Source organism: Vigna angularis, chromosome 5 (assembly GCF_016808095.1).
Source record: "Vigna angularis cultivar LongXiaoDou No.4 chromosome 5, ASM1680809v1, whole genome shotgun sequence".
Taxonomy (NCBI): Eukaryota; Viridiplantae; Streptophyta; class Magnoliopsida; order Fabales; family Fabaceae; genus Vigna; species Vigna angularis.
In genome coordinates, this window is record NC_068974.1 from 37,536,266 (window position 1) to 37,560,438 (window position 24,173).

At 27.4% G+C, this 24,173-nt stretch overlaps 1 protein-coding gene across 1 annotated transcript; it reads left to right on the forward strand.

Moving 5' to 3' along the window:
* Positions 1-10,799: 10,799 nt before the first annotated feature.
* Positions 10,800-13,372, forward strand: LOC108339720 (transcription factor bHLH63). Its single transcript, XM_017576919.2, has 7 exons — positions 10,800-11,343; positions 11,440-11,688; positions 11,790-11,924; positions 12,070-12,129; positions 12,360-12,590; positions 12,669-12,777; positions 13,187-13,372. The coding sequence occupies exons 1-7, from the start codon at positions 10,981-10,983 to the stop codon at positions 13,222-13,224; spliced, it is 1,185 nt and encodes a 394-aa protein (XP_017432408.1). The 5' UTR covers positions 10,800-10,980; the 3' UTR covers positions 13,225-13,372.
* Positions 13,373-24,173: the final 10,801 nt, after the last annotated feature.

Here is a 24,173-nt window from a genome sequence, read left to right on the forward strand (position 1 = left end):
CTATGCTTCCTATGCCAAACCTTGTATTTATTTTTTGACAACCAAGTTGCTCATTGAGTTAGGGTAATGCATATCAATACCTCCTTGCGCCTGTCGAAGACACTCTCGCGTGAAATAACTTGGCCAGGAAAATATGTGGAGGTTCTCACAAATAAGCTAGTCGTTGGACTTCTAGGCCAATGGACCCATAAGTGTGGCTCATTCAGTTAGGGACCCATGGTAAGCGAAATATACCTATAAATATTATTTTAATCGTATTTTGATTTTACTTTTGACATTAATTTGAATTAACTATCTATGATCAAGTACTAACTTTAAACGTTAAAAAATCTTATGTATACAACTCCATTAAGTAGAGAAATAAAAAGGTTTGGAGAATGAGTTTCCAGTAGTAAAAAGAGTTTGATGAGTGAAAGGTAACTTTATAAAATATATTCAATTTTGTAAAAAATATTAAAAAACTAGCAATTTTTTTTAAAATAAAATATATTATCTATTGAAATGAAATTAATTCGAGTGTTTAATGTTTATTGGTGACATAAACAAATCTAGTTAGTTTATAAAACGTAACTCGTGAATTTCTATTAATTTAAAATGTTGAAAAGAAGAGGATAAAGAATAAAGTATTAAATCAAATACAAATGTGAAAAATATTGAAGATGTAATAGATTGATGGATTCCTTCAAAAGTTGTTGAAATGCAGCATGGCAATAGATTACCCATTCAAATTCAATGAACTAAGTCATATATAGTATCTTTCATAGCATATAGCTGACTCATCAGCTATGTGTTTTTGCCTTCAAATATTTTTGGCTTGCTCTATTCTATTCTCAGCATTCATCATGCTTCATACAACTTCTTCCTTTAACACTCATCCAAACACAATTTTACATATATAGTTTTTAACTCATAAGCACTTTTACTATCAAGATATATAACATTTTTTGTCCTTTTGTGCATTACAATTTGTAAATAAACATTGAAATTTGCCAAACAAAAAGGAAGTTGCAGCTTTTATACAAAGATAACCATAATGTTTTGGTGATGAAGGAGTCAAAAAAGGTAATTCACTAACCTTTTATTTTCTGGTGTTCTCTAAATCCTCTGGTCATAGCCAACCCACGAAGCACTTTTTGTGACGTAAACCTTGGAAAAGTTATATCCAAGAATCATTAGTTATTCCCTTTAATGGAACTATATGCACTAATACAGTGGGGAGACTATATATATATATATATATATATATATATATATATATATATATATATATATATATATATATATATATATATATATATATATGTGTGAAAATAGGTCACAACTCACGAGCCAATCCAGTTTATCACAAATTTGAGTCGAGTTAGGTTAGAAAAAATTGTATTTTTTTTATACGGATCAGATTTCAACCCGACTCGTTTAAACCCGGCTCATGCAGGTTGAACCCGTGGTGGGACGGATTGACCCACCAACCCACCTACCTAATTTTATTTTATTAAAAATTAATTTTAATTTTATAAAAAAATATTTATTATTTTGTTTTTGCTTGAAAAAATTATTTAAGTTTCTTATTTTCAAAATTAATTAAACTTATTTTCAAAATTAATTAAACACCCATGTTGGAAGTGAAATTTGGGAGTGAAATTTGTTTAGATTTATATTATAGAAAGTTTGTAATTTTTTTTATTTAAAAAAACTTGTAATTAAGTGAGTCAGTGAGCTAACACGTTTACCCACCAACCCGTGGTGGGTCGAGCCGGGTTCAAATTTTTCTGGCTCACTAATAAATGAACCGGGTTGGGTTGACTCACTAAGTGACCAATCCGTGGTGGGCTGGGTTGGGTCGGGCCGGGTGGCCCGTTTTGACAGCTCTAGTGGTCCTGAAGGTCTAATTTTTGTAGAATGTAGGTTGAGTTAAGTGAATCGTGAGAGTTTACGTTGCTAGGCAAAAGCCATGGTCCAAGATTATTGGGGTATTTAATGTCACAAAAAGGAACTTGGTAGTTCACCACTCACACTGGTCCCTGAAATCTCAAGCTAAATTTCAGAGAATCTTAAAGAGATAGAGCAATTGAAAAAGAGAGATGGTGTTCTTTATACCTTGAGGGCGTAATGGAGATAAGTAGATAAAGGTTTTTCAATTTTGGGAACCAACCAATTAGAATCATATTGGTTCACATACCTTTTCCTTCATAGGTTAAAATTGTTTTTTGTAAAGAAAAGTTGGTTATATGAACGGTCACACTAGAAATTAACAGTCGATCTAATAAATAATAAAATTTATTAGATAAATTTTAGTTTATTTTGATGTTATTTAAAAAATATATATTTTAATGTAACACAAACTTATAAAATTAACATGTAAAATAATATTTAAATATATTATTTCCAATATAATATTTAAGTATAACTTATACTTGTAATTCATTCTAATTTTATTTGAATTTTGAACATGAATTTATCGATAGATGGTAAGATTTTAATGGTAACTTGAGAGTTTTTGTTGGTCAGAATGAAATTCTTTGCTGTTTAGAGAGAAAGATCAATCTTTGAAAGACTCTCTAACAATCACTAAAAGAGTTTAAGATATTAATAAATATAATGAGAATGAATAATTATTAAGTAAGTATTGTTTGAAAAATAATAATGTATTCATGAGATCAACATAGACAATAAACTTATGTTTCCATTGAAATAATATTTATTTCAAACATATATTATAATCATAATATCAAACTAATTGTTTATATTAGTTATGATCTAAGAATATTGTCCTAATAGATGTAAGTTCGAATTGTTTATTATAAAGAGATTTAATCATGTTGTTTAGTTTGTTTATAGGATAGAATAAGAACATTTATATATTAAATATGTATTATCTTTAAATTGATGTGTTGTATTTTCAAAATGCACTTATTCTAATATATTATAACTTTTTAATATATTTTGAAGATATAATAAAAGAATAAGACAAGAACATAAACAATGTAGTAAAGAATCCGAATTTGAAACTAAGATAGTGAAAAAAGAGGAAGGAGGTGGGTGTGAAATAAAAAGATATAGAAAAGTGCGAAGGTTTGATAATGTATCGAAGGTTCAAATTGATTCCTCGAGATATGGTGCTTTTCCAGAAGATGCGAAGGTTGAGACATGAAAGTTCAGTCATGCCACTTGATTTTGGTGCAAACAATAGGTGTTGACACTTCAATGCAAGGGGCAGGGATTGATTCTACACTACAAAGCTAACATTTTCCCCCCTTTTTTTATTGTTCCAATTAAAATATGCTATTTACAAAGTTAATATAAATAATAATCAATTTTAATTCAATGTCTTTAACATGACTTTTCTTTAAAATATTGAATGAAAGCCATAGCAGTAAAAGAAAAAAACTGAATTTTAGAGACATGGTATTGGCACAGCTTCATAGGATTCATTGTTTTCTTATAATTACTGCTTGATGAAAAGAATCTTTGTTATAGCTTCATTTGTTTTAGTGGGCCAGACATGGTTTCCAGGCCCATAAAAAATTGGGTTTAAGCCCAAACTTTTTCTGTCCATGAACAACTTCACCACTCATCACAAGATGGGAGTTTATATTTATATCCCTAGATTTACTGTGTACCCTCCTTTCTGTATCTCTTTTCCAAAATTACACACCTTCCGGAAGTTAATTTAGGAAGTCAATCTTAATATAAATTTGATCCCATTAAATTAATCTAAACTTCAAATTCAATTTGTTTTAATATTTTTGGGTTGGATATACGTAACATGAATAATCTAAGCTTGTATTTTAGACGCTTAATTAATAATGACAAACATTATGTGTAAGCTACATTTGATCTTTTCTTGGTGTTTCCCAATCTGAATAAAATCTAATGTGATATTGGAGCAACTTGACATATTGTCAAAAATCCAATTTTCAATAAAAAAAATTCACAGGTAAGTCCATTGGCATCTTCTATGAGATGTTAATACTTCAAGATGATCCAATTTCATGTTTCCTCTCATGAATGAAGATTTTTTTTATTAATTATTTTTATTGTACTGTCTTTAAAATAAATCGATTTTGAAATATTTATAATATTAAAATAATACATATTAAAAAATATAACAAAGAAATAATATAAAAATTTACTAAAAAAATTTAAATTAGGGTAAACTTGTTTCATGGTGATCACAATCTATTTCTTTTTTATTTAACAAATTTAACATTCATAATTTATTTACTAATACGAAGACAATGAGGTGAGTAAATTATTAACTCATGCAAGTAAGATATGTAATATTCCAATGAATAGTGTTAAATTATGATATAAGATATTATATATTTGCTATCAAATAAACATAAATAGTGTATAAAATTACTTCATTACAATTTTTTTCGTAACGTAATGTTGTAACTAAAATAAATTCATATACAACCTAAAACATTTCATACCAAAAAAAAAAATTAGAATAACATAATTTTTCAAGAAGGTATGAAAAAATGGAAAACTAATCTAAAACTAGATAGCCACATCATTGTCTTCATCTTAAGATCAATGACTATTTTCTCATCTGCTCACACCAAATATTGATTATCATTGCAAAATAATAACAAAACACACGAAGCATAAACACGAGAGAGAGTAAGCCAATGTATAAAAAGAACATACTTATGCAAGTAAAACAAATTTCAAATATAGGCATATAATTCAACTAATCATGAAGAATGAAACACATTACAAACATTCTACACTCAATTATCTAGATACATGGTTGATATCAAATTCACTAGAGATATGCACTTGGTGGCCTTCAATGCTATGTAAAGTCATTGCCAATGCATTTTGTTTCGGTGTACATTTTCCTGTGTGTCTCTGTTGCTTCTGGATGTCTGGGATGCTTGCATTTCTTCAACTTTTGTCCTTCGTATTCACCAAAGGAGGGGGAGGTACCTGCAAAGATACTCCGACGTTCAAGTCAGATATGAGTTATGGAGCTGAAGCTCAGAAGAGAGTAATTGGATACTGTTCTGAAATATTATTCAGGATCTCTAGAGCATAAAGAGAACGTACCTGGACTTGGGTCCTGTCACTGTATTTATAAAGAATAAAAATAATCACCTTACCTAAAAGTGTGGTTAGTGGCTTTGACTGATATTTTAACTGTCTAAAATATCTAAGATATTTATGTTATTACATAAATATCCTTACTACATAACACATTTTATTCTGTGAGTATGAATGATTATTAGAGTGTCAAGACATATCCTTACTTGAATCCATACATTACATTAAATAAACACTACATTAGAATTTCACCCATAGAATTCCCTTTACATCATAACAACTATATATATACTACAACCTTTACATTATCAATTATATAGCTTCCCTTATAATCATGAACATCAATAATATTAACAAGTAAAACAAAAATATGAAGCACATAATATATTAGAACACACCACATACTATCACTCAATAATAAGGAGAATCACTTAACACTACACTTTCAAGGGTCTTGTCCAACCGCTTAATGCTCTGTCAAGAGAATGCTTTCTGACTTTGAGATTTTAGACTAGTACTTAATTGTACAAAGTTACTACTTGGTGAGTTTTGTGAAATTATATTTTCAATGCTTGCACAATTGTTCAATTTAGCTCGCTCTATCAATTATAAAACATTATCCCAATTATACTAAATTGGTCAATTATCCAAGTAGAAATCTCTAATTTCATCATACCCTCAAATCATAATTCAAATTTCAAACAAAACTTGAATACATATTCAATTAACAAATTAGTACAAAACAAACCACTTAAAAATATTCATTATACATTATAGGATTGTTACTCATGACATAATAAACATACATACAAACCAAAATAATAGAAAATCAACGTGCAAAGTTTCTCAAAACCCTATCTTCCCTCACTTACTTGAACTCAACAAAAATATACTCTTATCAATATGTTATAAGTTCTCAACTTCAAGATACCTCTTGGAGTTAATATGAGGTGAATGGAGTTGAGAAGCTCTTCTCTTCTTCTTATATTTTAAATCCTAGTCAAAATGGAAAGAAAAAAGATAAAATTGAACTACATAGGAAAATCTATTATTTTTTAACTAGAACAAAGAAAAGGAGTTTGAAGAATAATTACAAGAGAATTCTGCTTTGGCTTTTAGAAAAAAGAAACAAATTTTACACCATAGTTTTTCACATTTGTATTAATTATTTTGTAATTGTTAAGTACAAAAAAGAAAAAGAAGTAAGGTGAAAAAATTATATAAGAAAGGACATTCTACTAAAAGTATATATAAATAATTTAGATACATTTTTACAATAAAAATAATAATAAAATTATCATTTAATTTAAAATATACCGTTATATGAAATTCTTATTATATATTGATAAATATATTTTATTTTTTAAAAAAGTAAAGATACTAGTTTACTCACAGTTGGCAGCAACTATATTATGGTGTTTGAATTGGTGGGCATTGTTCATTTTATATATTCCATGTGTAATGGGTCCAAAGGAAAAAAGATGGAGAATAGAATAGAATGTAATGGTTACAGGCAAGCGCGTATGCAGATGCTATTATATTCGTTTAATGTACATTATATAAGGAATAAGTAATATTTTTTAAATTAAAATAATTAATTTTCTAATTTTATTTTAATAGATTTAACTGCTTTTTTTTAATTTATTTATTTTTAAATTAAAACAACTATTTATTATAAAAAGTTATATATTAAATAAATAAATAATAATGTTATAATAAATTTTATTAATATTTATCTTATTTTTATAATTTTATTAATTTTATTAATTTTTATTATTATTAAAAAAGCGAACGTGTCCATAGTATATATATATTTTCACTAATAAAAAATAAAACGGATAAGACTTACTTCAACATTTTCAACTTCCATTCATAAGAAGAAGAAAAAAAATCTAAAAAATTATATGTTTATGAGTAAATTTGTTGAAAGTATTTATTCTAAATTTTTAAAAAATTTATATTACTGATGCAAAAAAGTATTAGTATTTACATATCAATTTATTTAAAATAATTAACTATGTAAATACTAATTATTCATTAAAAATAGTTAAAGTAATGTGATAATAAACTAATGATTGTATTAATGATAGTTTTACATATCATTAATACAATTAGTATTTCTAATGATAGTAATGTGATATGTAATGTGATAATAAATTAAAAATACTAATTGTATTAAAGATAGTTTTACATATCATTAAAAATACTAATTATTTTCTATTAAAAATTAAAAATGTAATGTGATAATAAATTGATATGTAAATACTAATTATTCATTAAAAATAGTTAAAGTATGGTATTTTTTCTATTTTCTTTAAATAAATTTTTTACTTAAATTAGTTTATAAATTATCTATTCATAATTTTTGTAACTTGTAGAATTGTTTTACATAATTTTGTTGCTTTGAAAAAGTTTTCATCAGTATTTTTTGCTATTAATTCTTAGAAAAAATATCAATTTAGTTTATTTTTCGATAATTCTTTTGTATATCATGGAGCAAATATGAACTAACTCAAGAAAGAACAGTCCTGAATATATGCTATTTTTTATATATTTTTTTAAATAAATTTGCTGCTTGAAATAATTTATTTATTCATAATTCTCTAACCCAAAGAATTTGTATTTCTTTTTATAGTTTTGTTAATTGGAAGAATTTTCAATTTATTTAATTTTTTGAATTCTTTTTCATCATGAAGAAGAGATAAGTTAAATAGTGGCCATAACCATGAAGCCTTTAAAAATACTTCATCTTTTTATCTTCTTCACACCAGCAGAAAAAGCTCAATTCATATGTCTATTTACTCGAAATTTATATATATATATATATATATATATATATATATATATATATATATATATATATATATATATATATATATATATATATATATATATATATATATATATATATATATATATATATATATATATATGATAGTTTTATTATAGTGAAGAATTTCTAATTTATTTGACCTTTTTAAGCATTCTTTTGTATTATGTTGTGGAGCAAAGAACTAAATCAAATCAAGTCACAATAATTAGAAATACTTTAAAGTAGTCATATTTTCTACTTCATTCTATTTATAAACTTTTTACTCAAAATTATTTATAATTTATTTCAAGTTATGTAACTCTTGGAGTATTATTTTGTATTATGTTAAAACAAATTAACTCAACAAAGAAGAGGCAACAACCACCTATTCTACAAAGATGCATTGCCTTTTTTACTTCATTTCATCCATAAATTTCTTGCTTGTAATATTCAATAATTTTTTTACTCTCATAACTTTGTTAATTATAGAATTTATATTTTTTCAAACAATATTTTTTATGATTAAAAAAGTCTATAAAAAAAAGTCTATAGAGAGAGCTTGTTTGGCAAAGGAGTTGAACATGTCTCTGCATTAAATAAGAGAAGGAAGCCCATAGCATCTACCTGTATGATCATCATTTTAAGCTTGCAAGTGGCCAAGTTCATCAATGCATAGCAACATAAATAGTCTCAAAAATTCACCCTCTCTCTTACTTTCTGGCCTATATTTATATTTTTATGAATACTTTCTAACAAATTAAATGGAAAAAACATATTTAATTTCTTTAAAATATGAAAAAAAATAATAAAATAAATTGACAAGGAAGAGGTGTTGGAGAAAGAACAAGGATTCCATATACATCGGATCTGCTGCTCTCTTTCAATGCTTCCTCATATGCCATCTCTCCTTTTCCCAATTATTGTTTTCGAACACATATAACTTGGATAAGATAAGAATCCTTTCCAATTATTTTTCCAATTTATTAGTAGGTGCCAGCAATGAGATCTTGTGAATTTTAAGTCAGTCAAAAAGATTTTTAAGTGTTTGTCTTAAAACATTTTAGGTTCAAGATTATTAATTATTTATCTAAAATTCTTCTCATATTTTTGTTCCATCCATCTAAAAAACATTAAGGATTTATTTTTATTTTGACTTGTAAATAATTAAAACTACAGGATTTATTTGTTTTATGTGAATGAAAATTTAGATTAAGGAAACTTGTGTTGATAATCCAAATCTTACTTTGGATAGAAACGAGAAAGATACACTATATAAAGATAAATGTCATTAATTATTGTCTTAAGATTTTGGATAGAGAGTGATGTCAATTGTATTGAACTCATATCTTATTAATGTTGTATTTTTAGTGAACCTTCTTCTCAATAAACCTAATTACTTGTTCAAACTTTAAAATCGACAATTACTCGCATACTAAATAATTTTAAATTATTGAAAACACGGATTAAGAAGTGAATTTGGATGAATGCACGCAAGTGTGTGGTGGTATTACTATTTTGTTGCATGAAAAACAGGTTAAGGTAGTGATATTTTTCATCATTGACACATTAGTTGGAGAAAGAAAAGTCTAATGAGGTGTGATGAAACCAAAACATTTGAAGCTACATTGTTTATAGAGAGTGGGTTGATGATATAAATGCAGTGTATGGGGAGAGTTAGTGAAAGAGAATAGAGAATATAAAAAATATGGAAAGCACTTGAGGAACTAAAAAGAAAGAGTGAGTATAGAAAAACAATAGTATTGTGTTGATGTAAACCACAAAAAAAGTGATATGATAGAGGAAATGAGATTGAGATGGAGGACCCATTTTGAAGTGTATGTATGCAAATGGTACATAGGTAGAGAGATAGAGATGAAAGAGACATGAACCAAAAATAAAGTTAGAGAGATTTTCAAAAGAGGACCCATTTCGTCATAATGGAAGTTGCCTTCATCCTCTCTGGACTTGTTCCTCACCTTTACCTTCCGCTATTGCTTCAAGCTTCAAATCGCAGCATAAATTTGCAAGCAAAGCATGATTTAGACAATGCTGTTAATGTCAACTGCCTGCTTCGAAATGACACTCTTGCTAAACATTCTCCTCGCATTTTACCAACAACTCACCTATCCTTAACATTATTTTCACTGCTTAATTTGTCCCATTACAATAACTAAACATCCTCAAAACCCACTAAAACAAAAAAATCTCTCATGTTTAACAACTAAGTATGTGCTCAATTATGCAGACACCCATCAATCCCTTTCCTTAAAGTGGAACCTCAAATATTATTATATTATATGGTTTTGTTTATCAAACATAAGTAACTGGTTCGAATAGACCTCTATGACCTATCCATAATTCAACATGCTAGAACTTTCTCTCATCTATTGCTTTTTTTTTAGGTACATTCTTATCCACTGGAATAAACTAAAAACCATAGTTTATTTACTGTTTCTATCTCCAATTTCAATAACATGAAGACACATAATTCTGTGTAATTTATGCTTGAAATAATTTTTTTTTTTGCTTGTATGTTTGAAGCGAGATGCAAATCATACATTCTTTGACCATACAACCACCAGAAGTACTAATAGAAGAGATTAGAAAGAAACCATCATTATGAAAGTACTGTTATTGTACAGTTTAATTAATTAGAAAGTTGATTAGTTGAGAGAAGAAAGGGAAAAAAGAAAAGAAAAAACACTGCCGTTTCGAAGCGTTGGACACGCCCACGTGGCGGTCATATCAGTGGACCCCAAGGCCACAGCCTCGGTTATGGTTACATCAATAGACCTTATGTCCCACTCTCTCTATCTTAATTATTCCGGTCATATTTTTATTTCCTTGTATTAGTTATTAGTATTATTGAAATAAAATAAATAAATAGAGAAATTAATTTCCCTCCGTTTATATATACCCACCCTATCTCTCTGCACTTCCTTAACACTATTCCAGTGTTTCTCCCACACCGTGTACTCAACTTCCCCGTGACCCTACGTCGTTTTTTCTTTTTGTTTTCCACACACACCGCGTGGCGCGTACTTTCGGATCCACTCCTAGCCCAACAACGTAGCGGTGCCTAATCCTTAGGAATAACGAATAACCTTAACAACCTCAACATGTTGCATTGTCTGAACGGTTCGGGGAATCTAGGAGCCAGTTGTTCGGACATGACAGTGTTGGAAAGACAAAGGGAAGCAACCACGAAGTGGCAACACCACCATCACGACAATCACCCACCTTACTATTCCGCAACGGAGTTTCACGTTAACCTCGTTTTCTCTTCTTCTTCCAACAATCTTCCTCAGAGCCAGGGCTTGGTCATGGCGCGTGAACGTGATGATTCCGCGCTCTCTCAGGTGTTGGCTCATTCTCTCAAACCCGACCCGGGTCTCTGCCCCGAATTGGACACCGGATTCGGATCCTCTTTCGGTTTTTTACACAAGGAAAACGATAAGAAGAGGAAGGCGCTGAACTACAAGGTACTAGGGAATGCTGATAGAGGATTATATATGATTCGGTGTGGTGTGGACTATGGTAAGGCAACCGTGACGTTTTTTTTTTTCGATTTTGTTTAGGTTGCTGCGGAGAGTGATAACAAGGACAAGAGAGTCAAAGTAAGTGGTGAGGAAGGAGAATCCCGAGTGACAAACCAAACCAGCAACAGAAACGGCAAATCCAACGCAAATAAGAACAACAGAGAAACATCTGCGGATTCTTCGAAGAATAATTCGAAAGGCTCCGAGGTTCAGAACCAGAAGCGGGAGTACATTCATGTCCGAGCGCGTCGTGGTCAAGCCACTGATAGTCATAGCTTAGCTGAAAGAGTGAGTGAAAAAAAGAAGCAAAACCAACTACCATATTAAACGACGCGTTTTGATTCTATTTGTGCTTGTTTAATGCGAGCGTTTTGTTTTGTTTGATGCAGGTCAGAAGGGAGAAAATTAGTGAGAGAATGAAGTATTTGCAAGATTTGGTTCCGGGTTGCAACAAAATTGCAGGGAAAGCTGGAATGCTTGATGAAATCATTAATTATGTTCAGTCTCTTCAACGACAAGTCGAGGTTAGAGTTTGTCGGTCCCTCTAAAATTAATTAGGCTCTTCACTGTTCATGTTGGAATATGTTGAATTTTTTATGCTTCCAAGTATAAGGACACTTGAATTAAAGTCCGCATGACTTATTTTATAATGTTTATCACTGCATGCAGTTCCTATCAATGAAATTAGCGGCTGTAAATCCAAGCATTGACGAACTGTTTGCCAGAGAGGTATGCACATGACTCAACTTTTTTCTCCTTTTAGCTGGATTCAATATGGTAACAGCTATTCTTGACATATGTTTTGATATTCGGAAAATGACAAATAATCACAAATACAGCATATATACTAGGAGACTTTACTTGAAAACCTTGGATTATGTCCAGAATATTGGAATTTAATTAGAACTTGCATAAGAAATTATGTTTATGACATAACTCTCTATGTTTGATTCCCACAGGCGTTTCCTTCATGTGGTCAAGGTTTACCCAACATTGGGATGGTATCAGATATGAGTATGTGTAACAATCCCTCGTATGTTCAGTTGAATTCGACACAGCAACTTGTATCATGTTGTGGTGGATTAATAAATAACGTGGGGATGAGCCCTTCTAATATGGGACTTCGAAGGAACATTAGTACTACACATGTACCTTTGCCCGAAGCGTTTATTGACTCGTCCTGTTTCACTGTAGGTTTCCCTTATGTAGTGTTGTTCTTGTTCTGTAATGATTACTCTTGTAGTGTCTAATAACTACGTGCACTGCAGCAAATTCTACCCTCTTCCAATTGGGATGGTGATTTTCAAAGCCTTTACAACGTTGCTTGTGATCAAGGGAGAGCGGGAGCAGCATCTTTTCCTTCTCAGCCATTTACAGGTAGCTACAAATTTATGACTTGTCAAATCACTGTTTTTTTTCTAAGCCTGATATCCTTAAAGTAGAAAGTAGAAGCACAGCAGAGTGGATTTTAATGGGTGATCGAGACACGAGAGTCCCACAGACATTGATAAGTCCTTTTTTTTTTATCAAAATGAAGAAATGTTTTAAAAGGGTATTTTAATCATTCAGCCATCAAGCCAGTTGTCTCTTTTATTTGTTTCTTACATCACTTTCCCACAACATTCACACCTACAGAGTGGTGGCAAAGTTCTTTGCAGCCTGCTCAATAACATTACATAGATCAATGCTAATTGCTATATATAACAAGTTGTTTTGATACTTTTCGAGATTGTTCTTAGTTGTTTGGATGATGAATTGTTTTAAAGATGGTTTTATGTATCTGCAGGTGTAGTTGAAACTAGCAATCCGAAGATGGAGATGTAAACGAGATTATCCATTTGATTTTGTTGGATTGGCTCAGGCCGAAGAACTTTATGGAGATTTTTTCTAAGTACATAACATATATTTGTTGTATACTACTCCGTAGAATAAATAACATCATATTAGTGGCTGTTAACTTCAGTCACTTGCACGTTTAATGTAGTGTGTGTGTGTGTGTGTATATATATATATATATATATATATATATATATATATATATATATATATATATATATATAACTGATTAAAAAATGAAAAAGAGGTTGATCGCGATGTCACGTGTGTGACCAGGCACCTAATCCATTATACATTTAGGCTTGATGGCAACCTTCCACTGTTTTTTAAACCTTTCTTTCTGCCAAACTAATCCAAACATTATTATTATTATTATTATTATTATTATTATTATTATTATTATTATTATTATTAGTAAATCTAGTTAAAAGAATACTCACACAAGGATGTGGAATTTGTAAAAAAAATGTTGGGGAGTCATTTATGCACAGGGGGTTGAATGGCATTTAAACCTTTACGAGGAAAATGCATACCATTACCACTTTTAACAAGAATATACATAGTACTATTTATTCTTGGATTATTGTAAAAAACAAAAAAAACGAATAATATATCTATATATGGTCGGTAGATTTATAGATTATACAATTTTTACTTTAATCAAATTTCGTATTCTATTGTATAGTGAATCTTTTTGACAACTGGTTAGGAAAAATATAAAGATTAATTGAAATGAAATGTGAAAATAGAGATTAAATAAAGAAAGTGTTATGAACTTTTTGGGTATATGTTTAGTTATTATGATAACAAATTTATTCTAAATTATATTAAAAAAATAATATTACAAAATAAATTTTATTCATTCTTAATTTTTTAATTTCTTAAAGTAATTAAAATTTAATCTCAGCATTTTTAATTAATTATTTTAAACTATTTTTATTTTTTTTTAATTTGTAATGGGTTTTTTTTTCCTTCTTCAAGAAAATAATTCTCACCATTCACTTTCATGACACGTCAAAATATTGTAGAAAAACACTTCCAACAATTTAACCTATCAATGACTTATGAATAAGATTTTCCATGAAAAGATAAACAATTGTATGGACGATCTTAAGGAAGTATTTAGCTAGATACGTTGATACAACATGCGACTAAATTCATCAAAATTTCATGGAAATTTTTTAAGATTTATCTAACTGTAAAAAGTAAGAGACATAGAGACCAATTCCGATAGGATGTATGTACAAATTAATATAATGTATAATATTTTTCATAGTTTAGTGTCATTTTTTTCTATTTAACTATTTATATAACATTTTATATAACGGATATATAAAATAATAATAATAATAACATTAAATAAAAATAACTTTCAATAAGGGATATATTAAATTTTAAAATGTTAATAATAGCAAATAAAATGTTATAAATGTTTAACAAAATCTTAAAATCTATAGAATTAAACATTGACACAACAACAAAACATTAATTAAAATCTAAAATATTTAAAAATGTACAAACATTCAAAATATGCATAGAGTTAAAAATAAGAAAATATTCATACAATTTTAAAATTAAAATATCAGAATTTTTAGAATAAGATTTTTATAATATGATTTTCAGAAAGCATGAAATGTATTATGAAATAAGTTTTCTATAATAGTACTTTTGAAATAAGCTTTTCAAAATATATACAGCACTTCTTTAAACGAGTTTTTTAGAATAACTTTCTTCTCCTCTTCTTCCTCTACAGTGACAACGAAAATGATAATGACAGTGGTTGTATGATATATGTAAAAAGGTAGTTTAGTCTTTTCCACTAACATAGGGTGCATTTAGTAATAATGGATACAGGAAACAAAAGTCTTAAAAAGAGATACTTATAGAAAAAGAAATATAATGTGTTGGACTTGGCTCATCTGAAAACTATTGGACCAAGGAAAAACAGATCTTTTAACATGGGTCAAACTCTGGACTCAATTTTATTGGTTGAAGTATGATTGGTACTGTTTCTTCCTACACTTTCCTTTTTTCTTCCTGCACCGCCATCTTATGCATGAAATGTTAAAATTGCCCTTATGGGTTTCTAATTTTGACCTAATATTTTCTCCCTTCTACCTGCGTGCAACCAGCATCTCTCTGCCTTCCTCCACCGTGCAACGCCCAATTCTTTCCCTAAAAATTAACGATGAGTTAATGATTTCGTAACCACCAATAAACCTAAATCTCACATGCTGTTATACATGCATCCTTTCCTTCTTATTTTTTTACTTTAAAATAAAATAACAAACAAATCAAAAAATAAAAAGATATTCCAAAAACATTAAATATTATTTAATCATAAAATATAACATAAAAATAAAATGTACAGAATATATAAATATATAATATTATAAAAAAACTATATAAAATATTAACCAAAATAAACTAAATATATTAACATAATATTTCATACATATATTTTATAAACAAATTTAATACTATAAAAAAATATCAAAAATACTAAACAATAAATAATATAAAGAAATACAATTTATAAATTTAAAACAAATTAAATACAAATTTAATTAAATATAATAAAAGAAAATAAAGTAATAAAAGAAACCCTAAAAGCGTAAACAGTAGCTCCAAGTGCGATCACCGTAAATTGCTGGTCGAAGTGCAGCTAGCCTCATATGCAATTCCAAGTGCGACTACATGCAAAAGTGTCGAACGCCAACCGCAGATCCAACTGCGGCGACCCGTCAACCGCAACTCCAAGTGCGGTTCCCATCCCTCCCAGCCGTACTTCCATGTGCGACGGTCATAGTTCCATGTGCGGCGGGGCCTGATTCACAATTCCAAGTGCGGTTAAGACCCCACTTTCTTTCCTCAGATAAAAATCGAAACAAAAAGATCCAAAACGAAACAAGCACAGATCAACACATCATACACTCTGATATATCATACAATGACCTTAAGAAAATCTATCAAAAGCTTGAAGTTAACTCTCTAAGAAGAAGAATATCTACACGGTTGCACTAAACACCACACAACCATCAAATCAGATAGTAAGGGAGGAAGTGAAAACCACTAAAAACAAATGAAGTTGGTGATGAGGAAGGAGGGGAGGAGTGCAAGAGGAAAAAAAATGTGAGCTTGAAATGAAATGCGACAAGGAGAAGAAAGGAAGAAAGGAGTGTAGGATTTATAAAATAATCTGAAATACGGTAAGGCTGAACTTAGTGAGGAAAGGGTGTAGATATGTTGTTTGAATTTAATCATTAAATAGGTCAATTTTTTTAAAATAAAAGATTTTTTCTAAAAAAGGTAGAATTGTAAATAAAGAAAAGTAGGAAGTTGCCGGATGATATCGACGAGGAAGAGGGAGAATCGCTCCTTCCCTTCTCATAATTTTTATGAAATTTGCCCGGTAATTAAAAAGTACGCACTATTTTGATAATTGCACAAGGACCAAAACAAAATAAACATTACTTCTGCTGGACTGCTCCAAAAAAAATCAAGCAGGTTACATATTTAGTAATAAATTGGTTAAACTTATAATTGAGTGTTGCTTTTCTTTTTGACTAAAATGCGAAAACATCTCCTAAATATTTGAACGTCAAATTTGGAACATGGACTAAAAAGCTGGTGGAAAGAAATTTGACGCAGACATGTATGGTCACAAAATCCATTTTCAAGGATTAAAATAATAATATTTGAACAAGCAAAAAGTCATGTGTTCTATAAATATAGATGTTTATCAAATATAAATTATAAATTTAAATAGGAAAGACAATTTTTTTCTGATCAAATTTAACATTTCAATTGATTATTTTTAAAGAAAGGATAAGTTGTTATGTTTAATTTATATATTTTTTGAGCAAAAATAAAATTTTATAATTTTAATACAACTAATAAATAAAATATTAACAAATATAAACAGAACCTCACCCGATAAAACACACGTGCTTTTTCAAAATATTAGACGACGGCCAAGGTTGGCGAAGACATCGAAGTTGTTTTTCTACATCTTATGGCAACGACGCAAGTATCATTAATATACACAAACTTTTTATATTTATTTAATATTACTCTTTTTCACTTTTTTTTAATATAAAAGTTCATTCTTTTATAATTATTTTAGTTTTAATGTAAAATATAAATTATTTTACTTCAAGTTGATATCCACATAAGTTTGTTTATTCGTAAAAATAAGTTAGTAAAATGTGATTTTAATTCCTATATTAGATGATTAACTTAGACAGAGTTTTCGAACTTTCGTATTGAACAATTTAGTCCTAAAATTTTGTAATTCAACTCTTCTGAATTTTAAAAGACACTGTTGACGGGTCTTTAAAATGTATTTATCAAATTTATCTGTATAAAAGAGTACAGAATAAAGATAAATTTATTTCTAATAACTACTTTAAAAATTCTGTTTAAAATTGTTTTAAATTACTTTATGGTATAAAAATATTTGAATCGACAGTAGATTAAAACTAAACTATAGTTATTATATATATATATATATATATATATATATATATATATATATATATATATATATATATATATATATATATATGAGAGGTAATATTTTTCTTGTCTTGATCAAATTTAGTATAAATTTTTTCAATTTTACTTTAGTCCTATAAATATACTTGATTTTAATTAAGTAAATTGTGATTATTATATGAGATAAATTAGAAGACACTAATATAAGATTATCAAGTTGAATTCCATTGCAAATGTAGATAATTTGTCCTACATTGTGGGTTTACTCTTCGTATCATAAACATCTATTACTTTATGTTTTAAAAGTATTCATAACTTCACGTATGTAACATGATGATCAAAAAATTCAATTAAGAAAAGTCATGTTAAAAAAATAAAGATCCTACATATAATAAAACATTTTGTAAACACTAACATGTAACAAAGTTATATATCTAACGAGTTACTTTGTGTTTGCATAGTCAGCATGAAATAATTGCATATATACTTGGGTTTAAGAGCAAATTTATTATCTTATTCTTTTACCATAAAGGTGAAACTAGCAAATATGGAGATGGAAGAAGAAAAAACCTAATTTTGAAGGTTGATTTTTTTTTTTACTATATAAGATTTAATCTTTGTACATTTTTTTATATAATATTTAATTATTTTTATTTTAATTTAATATAAAATTTTCATTGCATACTTGGATTCTCATCAGAACTATAACTAGATTGCATATGCACCAAAAATAACAAACACTTTTTACTTAGTTGGTCTCTAAGAAAGAATCAACCATGTTCTGTATTAGAACAATTTTCATCACAATAATCATTTTGTGGAGTTTCGGTTTACCTTTTATGGATCAACTATATTAATGTTACTTTGAGGACATTGTTTAGATTAAGAGATAAAATTGAATGAGTTAAAAATGAAGTTAATTACATTAAAAATAAAAGGAAAAGAATTGAAAAAATTTATGAAAAATTATTAAATTTTGTGAATATAATATTTTTTTTTTAAATTATAAAATTAGATTATAAATTATTTTTAATTAAATAATAAGTTATAACTTTATTATTATTATCATTATTTAAGAATTATCTTTTATTATTATTATTATTTTAATTTTATTATTTTTATGATTTAAGTTAATAATTATCTTACTATTATTAATTTTATTGTTACTATTTTAATAGTAATTTATATTTTAATATTTGTATTATATTATACTATTTTATTAGTTATATTTATTTTATTACACTTACATATTAATAAATTAATAATAACTAATTATATAGAATATAGTATATATATATATATATATATATATATATATATATATATATATATGTGTGTGTGTGTGTGTGTGTGTGTAATAAATTTTTAACAAAAAAAAAATAGAAAATATATTTACAAAATCAATTTTTTTATATTTATTATATTTTAAGGTGTTTCTTTGTAAAATTTTGTTATTATTTAAAAAAAAATTATGACCAAAACGTTTTTCTTATTTTTTATTAGTAATTATTTTTTGTTTTTATTTTATTTTTTTATTTTATTACTTTTATTCAATTTCACAAATCATTAGTTTGAAAATTTGAGACAATGTTGAATTTTATGTCCAAACTCACATTAACATGTGCATCAAGTATCATCTCGACTCAAGTATTTAAGATCATCTCAAACTATCTCAAACTATTATAAGTACATATTTAATATCATTTTGATTATGTCGTGTATGATTACGATCTTCTCAAACAAAATTACACTATGTCGATAAGGATAATTCAACTAAAATTAAAGGGATCAACTATAATTAGAAAAAAAATTAAAACATAAATAAATTAGTAGAATACGAAACAAATTAACAAAATAAAATTATCTATATAGCTCAAACCTAACTAATTAAAAATCTATAAACCTAATATAGATAACATTATTATTTTCATACTTAAGTTGCATATTTATTATTATCTTCATATATATTTTGGAGTATCTTTGACACACCTTTTCTTAATTGAAACAAAATCTTGATTTGATAATGCATTTATTTGAAGGTTAAAGAAAAAAAAAATCTTATTCTGAAATCTTTTGTCATATAAACAAATAAATCCTTATATTTTTGTTTTTGTAATTTTTACTTCCACGCATATTATGAGATTCACATTCTTATTGTAATCTGATAAAAAAATATTATAAATTATAAATTTTGTTCTTATCGTATATTCACAATCTTTTTTATTTTTTAGTAAAATTAAGCATCTTTCTTCTCGTAGCATCGAACACCAAATATGATTTAGAAGTTATTGCCATTGACGCAGACGAGGGTCACGAATAATAGTATTAGAGCAGTAAAAGTCATGTTCTATAAATATAAATAGTTATCAAACATGAAATTAAAATTAGAATAACGATAAATCACTATTTTAATTCATTAAAATTTCGAGTAAAAGTGAAATTTTATAATTTTAATAGAACCAATAAATAAATAAAATATTATTTTAAAATATAAAATAATTTAATTAGGGATGATGGATCTAAATAGAACCTTATCCGGTAAAACATCTTTTCGATCCAACCACTTAGTTTGACAAAAGACACATAGTTTTTCAAATATTAGAAAAGTATGGCATGTGCGGATGACACCACAGTTGTCTTTGTACATCTTATTGAGACAACTATGACCTGACATTAAATATTAGTTACTTTTTGTGCTCATCTCATCCATAATTTTTTTTTTAATGTTTAATTCCAACTTGATATTAACATATTTTTGTTTATTAGAAAAAATAATTAAGTAAAGTGTCATTTTAATTCCTCCATGATAAAAGCTTGGAAAGAGTTTTCGAACTTTTATATTGAATGATTAAGTATGATTTTTTTTAAATTATATAAATTTAAGTTGACTAACTTTAAAAAACACTGTTGACGTGTTTTTTAAAATTTGCTTATAATATTTGTCTATAAAAAAGAGTACAGATTTAAAAATAAATATTTTTCTAATGATTACTTTAAAATTTACCTTTAGAATAATTTTAAATCACTTTATAGCATAAAAATCTTTGAATTGTCAGTATATAAAAATTAAACTATAGTTCCTTTGTAAAAATATATTTTTAATTTTTTTAAAACTGAGATGCGAATCTTCATCTTAAATTATGCTTTAGTATCTTTAATATGAAGGTTTTCAATTTTATTTGAATCTCAACCAAAGGTGTTGGTTTTCGTCACTAGAACATAAAATGTCATTATTTTCTATTTTACTATTTGACTTTAGCCTCTATATCATATTTGAATTATACTTGTCGTTGAATTTTTCATTTTCTTCAAGATATTTACAAATCAAATAAATTAATATTTCCTTTATTCAAAATTCACACACCATTTCATAAAACTTCAGAATGAATATAAAAGAATTTTAAAAAAAATTTGATTGTAAATTTCTTTAGACTTGATCAGGTTTTCACACGGTTCTTAGAATAGTCTTACTAAACTTTTAAAATGATATAATATAACAAATTCATAGTAAACCACTAATTATTTAAATAAAAAAAATCGGTTGAAGAAAATAAATAATATAAATAATTTTATTTTTTTAAAATAAAAATATTTAGCAGTCAATATATAAATAAATAATTGATTCAAATAAGAAAAAAAATATTACAATTTTAATAAAAAACTTTAATTTTATTTTTTTTGTTTAAATTCCACTAATAATTAAGATAAATTAATTCATATTTGATTTATTTTCAACTATTAATACGAGTGTTTATTTTTGACGACGCAATTAAAACAATAAAGATTTTAAATGTATAAAGGCAACAAACAAAAGTTTACCATAAAAAAAAATTAAATTTACAAAAAGAAAAAAAACAAATGTTCATTTAATTTAATTACATATCATTAATTTTTCCTTCAATAACATCTATTATAATTATTAAAGATTAAGTGCTTAATCAAAAATAATAAAACTAAAGTTTTTAACTAAAATTGTAATTTTTTTACTATACTAAAAGTTAAATATGTCAATATCTATTTCACTAAATCGATTATTAATCTTATATATAAAGAGTAAAAATTTAAATTTTCATCAAAATGCTTATTTTAATTATGAACTAAGAAAATTGTGTATTTTGTTCCTTTCACACGACTATAGACATAATGAATGCATCATGCATTTGAAAAAGTTGAGTCAACGTGTTCATGTCTAACTTGGTTTGTAAAAACGAAGTTTAAGGTTAATACTCTTCTAGGAAGAACATTCCAAATTCTAGATCCAGCACAATTAATTCAAACCTATATACATGTATTTCTTACGTTCAAATGAGAAGATATTTAAAAATGAGAAAAAGCTTACATATACAATCATTGATATTGGAGAAAATAATAAGATATTTTGATGGGTGTTTTAAAAACAAGATACATCTAAAAAAAACTATTCAATATTTATTTGAACCTAATTAATTTATGGTATTATCTATTTTAGATTTTGAAATCTTATATGATTTAATTGTTAAAATTATGTTAAAATATTAAAAAAAAGTTATATTATTTTAATCTTGAGTCTAACTCTTAAACAAAATTTTTAGTTTAATTTTTTTGATAAAGAATAAGATTTTAACGATAATTTAATTGTTTTTTTTAAGTGTGAAGGACTTTATAGTTTGTTAATAAAAAAGTTAAGATTTATGAATAAAAAGTAAAAGTCATTACGAAACGAGTATTATCTGAAAAGTATTAATTATATTTATAAAATTAGTATAAACTGTAAATCTATATTTTTCTTAAAATAATATTAACTTGAAAATAATTAAACAATATAATAAATAAATAAAAAATAACAAAAAATAAAAATATAATAAATAATTAAATAATATAATTAAGTCAATAGAAAATAATATTACACATTAAATATATACACAAAAAGAATTTTCATTCCACTAACCATAAATGTTCAAACTTTAAATTTAAGATAACGTTCTTAAAATTAATTACTACTTCTGGATATTGTGCTTTAAAACTAAAATTCTTATCAGGATTTTATTCTTTAAATATATCTCTTAAAATTAATACTATCAATGACGTGGACGTCTTCAATTGGCGTCTAGATGCATACATTATTTGGCCGCCATCATCACCAATAGTCAGAACTGAACAACATGAATAATGTTGACTCATAAGTAATAAATGCTTTTTAAGTGGTGTTCATTAAAAATAAATAATAGTTTTAATGTCTCTAGGTCCTTATTTTGGTCCGGAATCTTATTTAAGTCCTTTTTCTTTTTGTCGTCTCAATTGGATTCTTTTTTTTTAAATTGGAGCAATTAAAGGCCTACCCTTAAATTGGACAAACGGCCGTTTAATTGTGCGTTACGTGGCATCAACAGTGTTTTCATTAATCACACGTGGAATTAAAAAGAGTTTTGTATTAAAAATTTGGATTGAATCAGATTTAGGAAAGGGTAAAGTGGGAAAACTCATTCGTTAAAGTTCTGGTTTTTATATTGTTAATTAATCTCTGGAGCATTTATCTCCCTCATCCAAGCTTTTCTGATGTTCCATCATCATGCTGTGAGTGAAAGGTGTGTTACATTGAACTTAAACAAAACCCCGTTTCTGTCCACGAATATCAAGTAATAAGTCTTACCATCTCAGGGACACTTGAAATCAAGTTATCTGATAAGAAATTTGCATGAAATCAAGTCTTACCATCTAAGTCTAAAGCCACAAATGCTGCAATGATGTGGAAGATCATCAAATAATCCACTAATTACAGATGAATGGAATTCTCGTAACACTGCTTCAGGACACCGATACAAGAACATACAGACGATGGCATGGTTGACTCATCATAAGCCACTTGGTTCAATCCCAAGTCCTGACCTTTCCTAGATTAATCAAATCCCTAATTCCCAAATGAATCAATCTGCAGAGAAAACAGATGAATCAAATCCCTAATTTCAATTTAAAAAAAAAACCCTAATCTGAAACTCAACCAAGAACGTGATCCGCACCACCCACGAGAACGGCCATTGAGATGCCGAAACGAACCCTCCCTCCTTGCACCACGAAGCGGACCGACCAACGTCCTCGTGCAGTCGCCGCGACCTTGCTGCTCCATCGATTTGTTATCGTCGCGCCTCCGCTGCCCCTCCACAAGGTCTCTGCCTGTGCTCGAAAACGCAGAATATTCTCTCCCCAACGTTGGGTCTGTTTGCGTCAAAGGAGAAAGGGAAGAAGCTTCAAGCTTCTGGAGTTTTGCTTTTAACTGGAACAGAGAAGAGATGGGAAAGAGTTTTCCCTTACGCGACCCTGGGGCTGCACTTAAATTTTTTTTACATTTTCTCCACTTTGTCCTTCCCTAAATCTGATTCAATCCAAATTTTTAATACAGAACTCTTTTTTAATTCCACGTGTGATTAGTGAAAACACTGTTCATGCCACGTAACGCACAATTA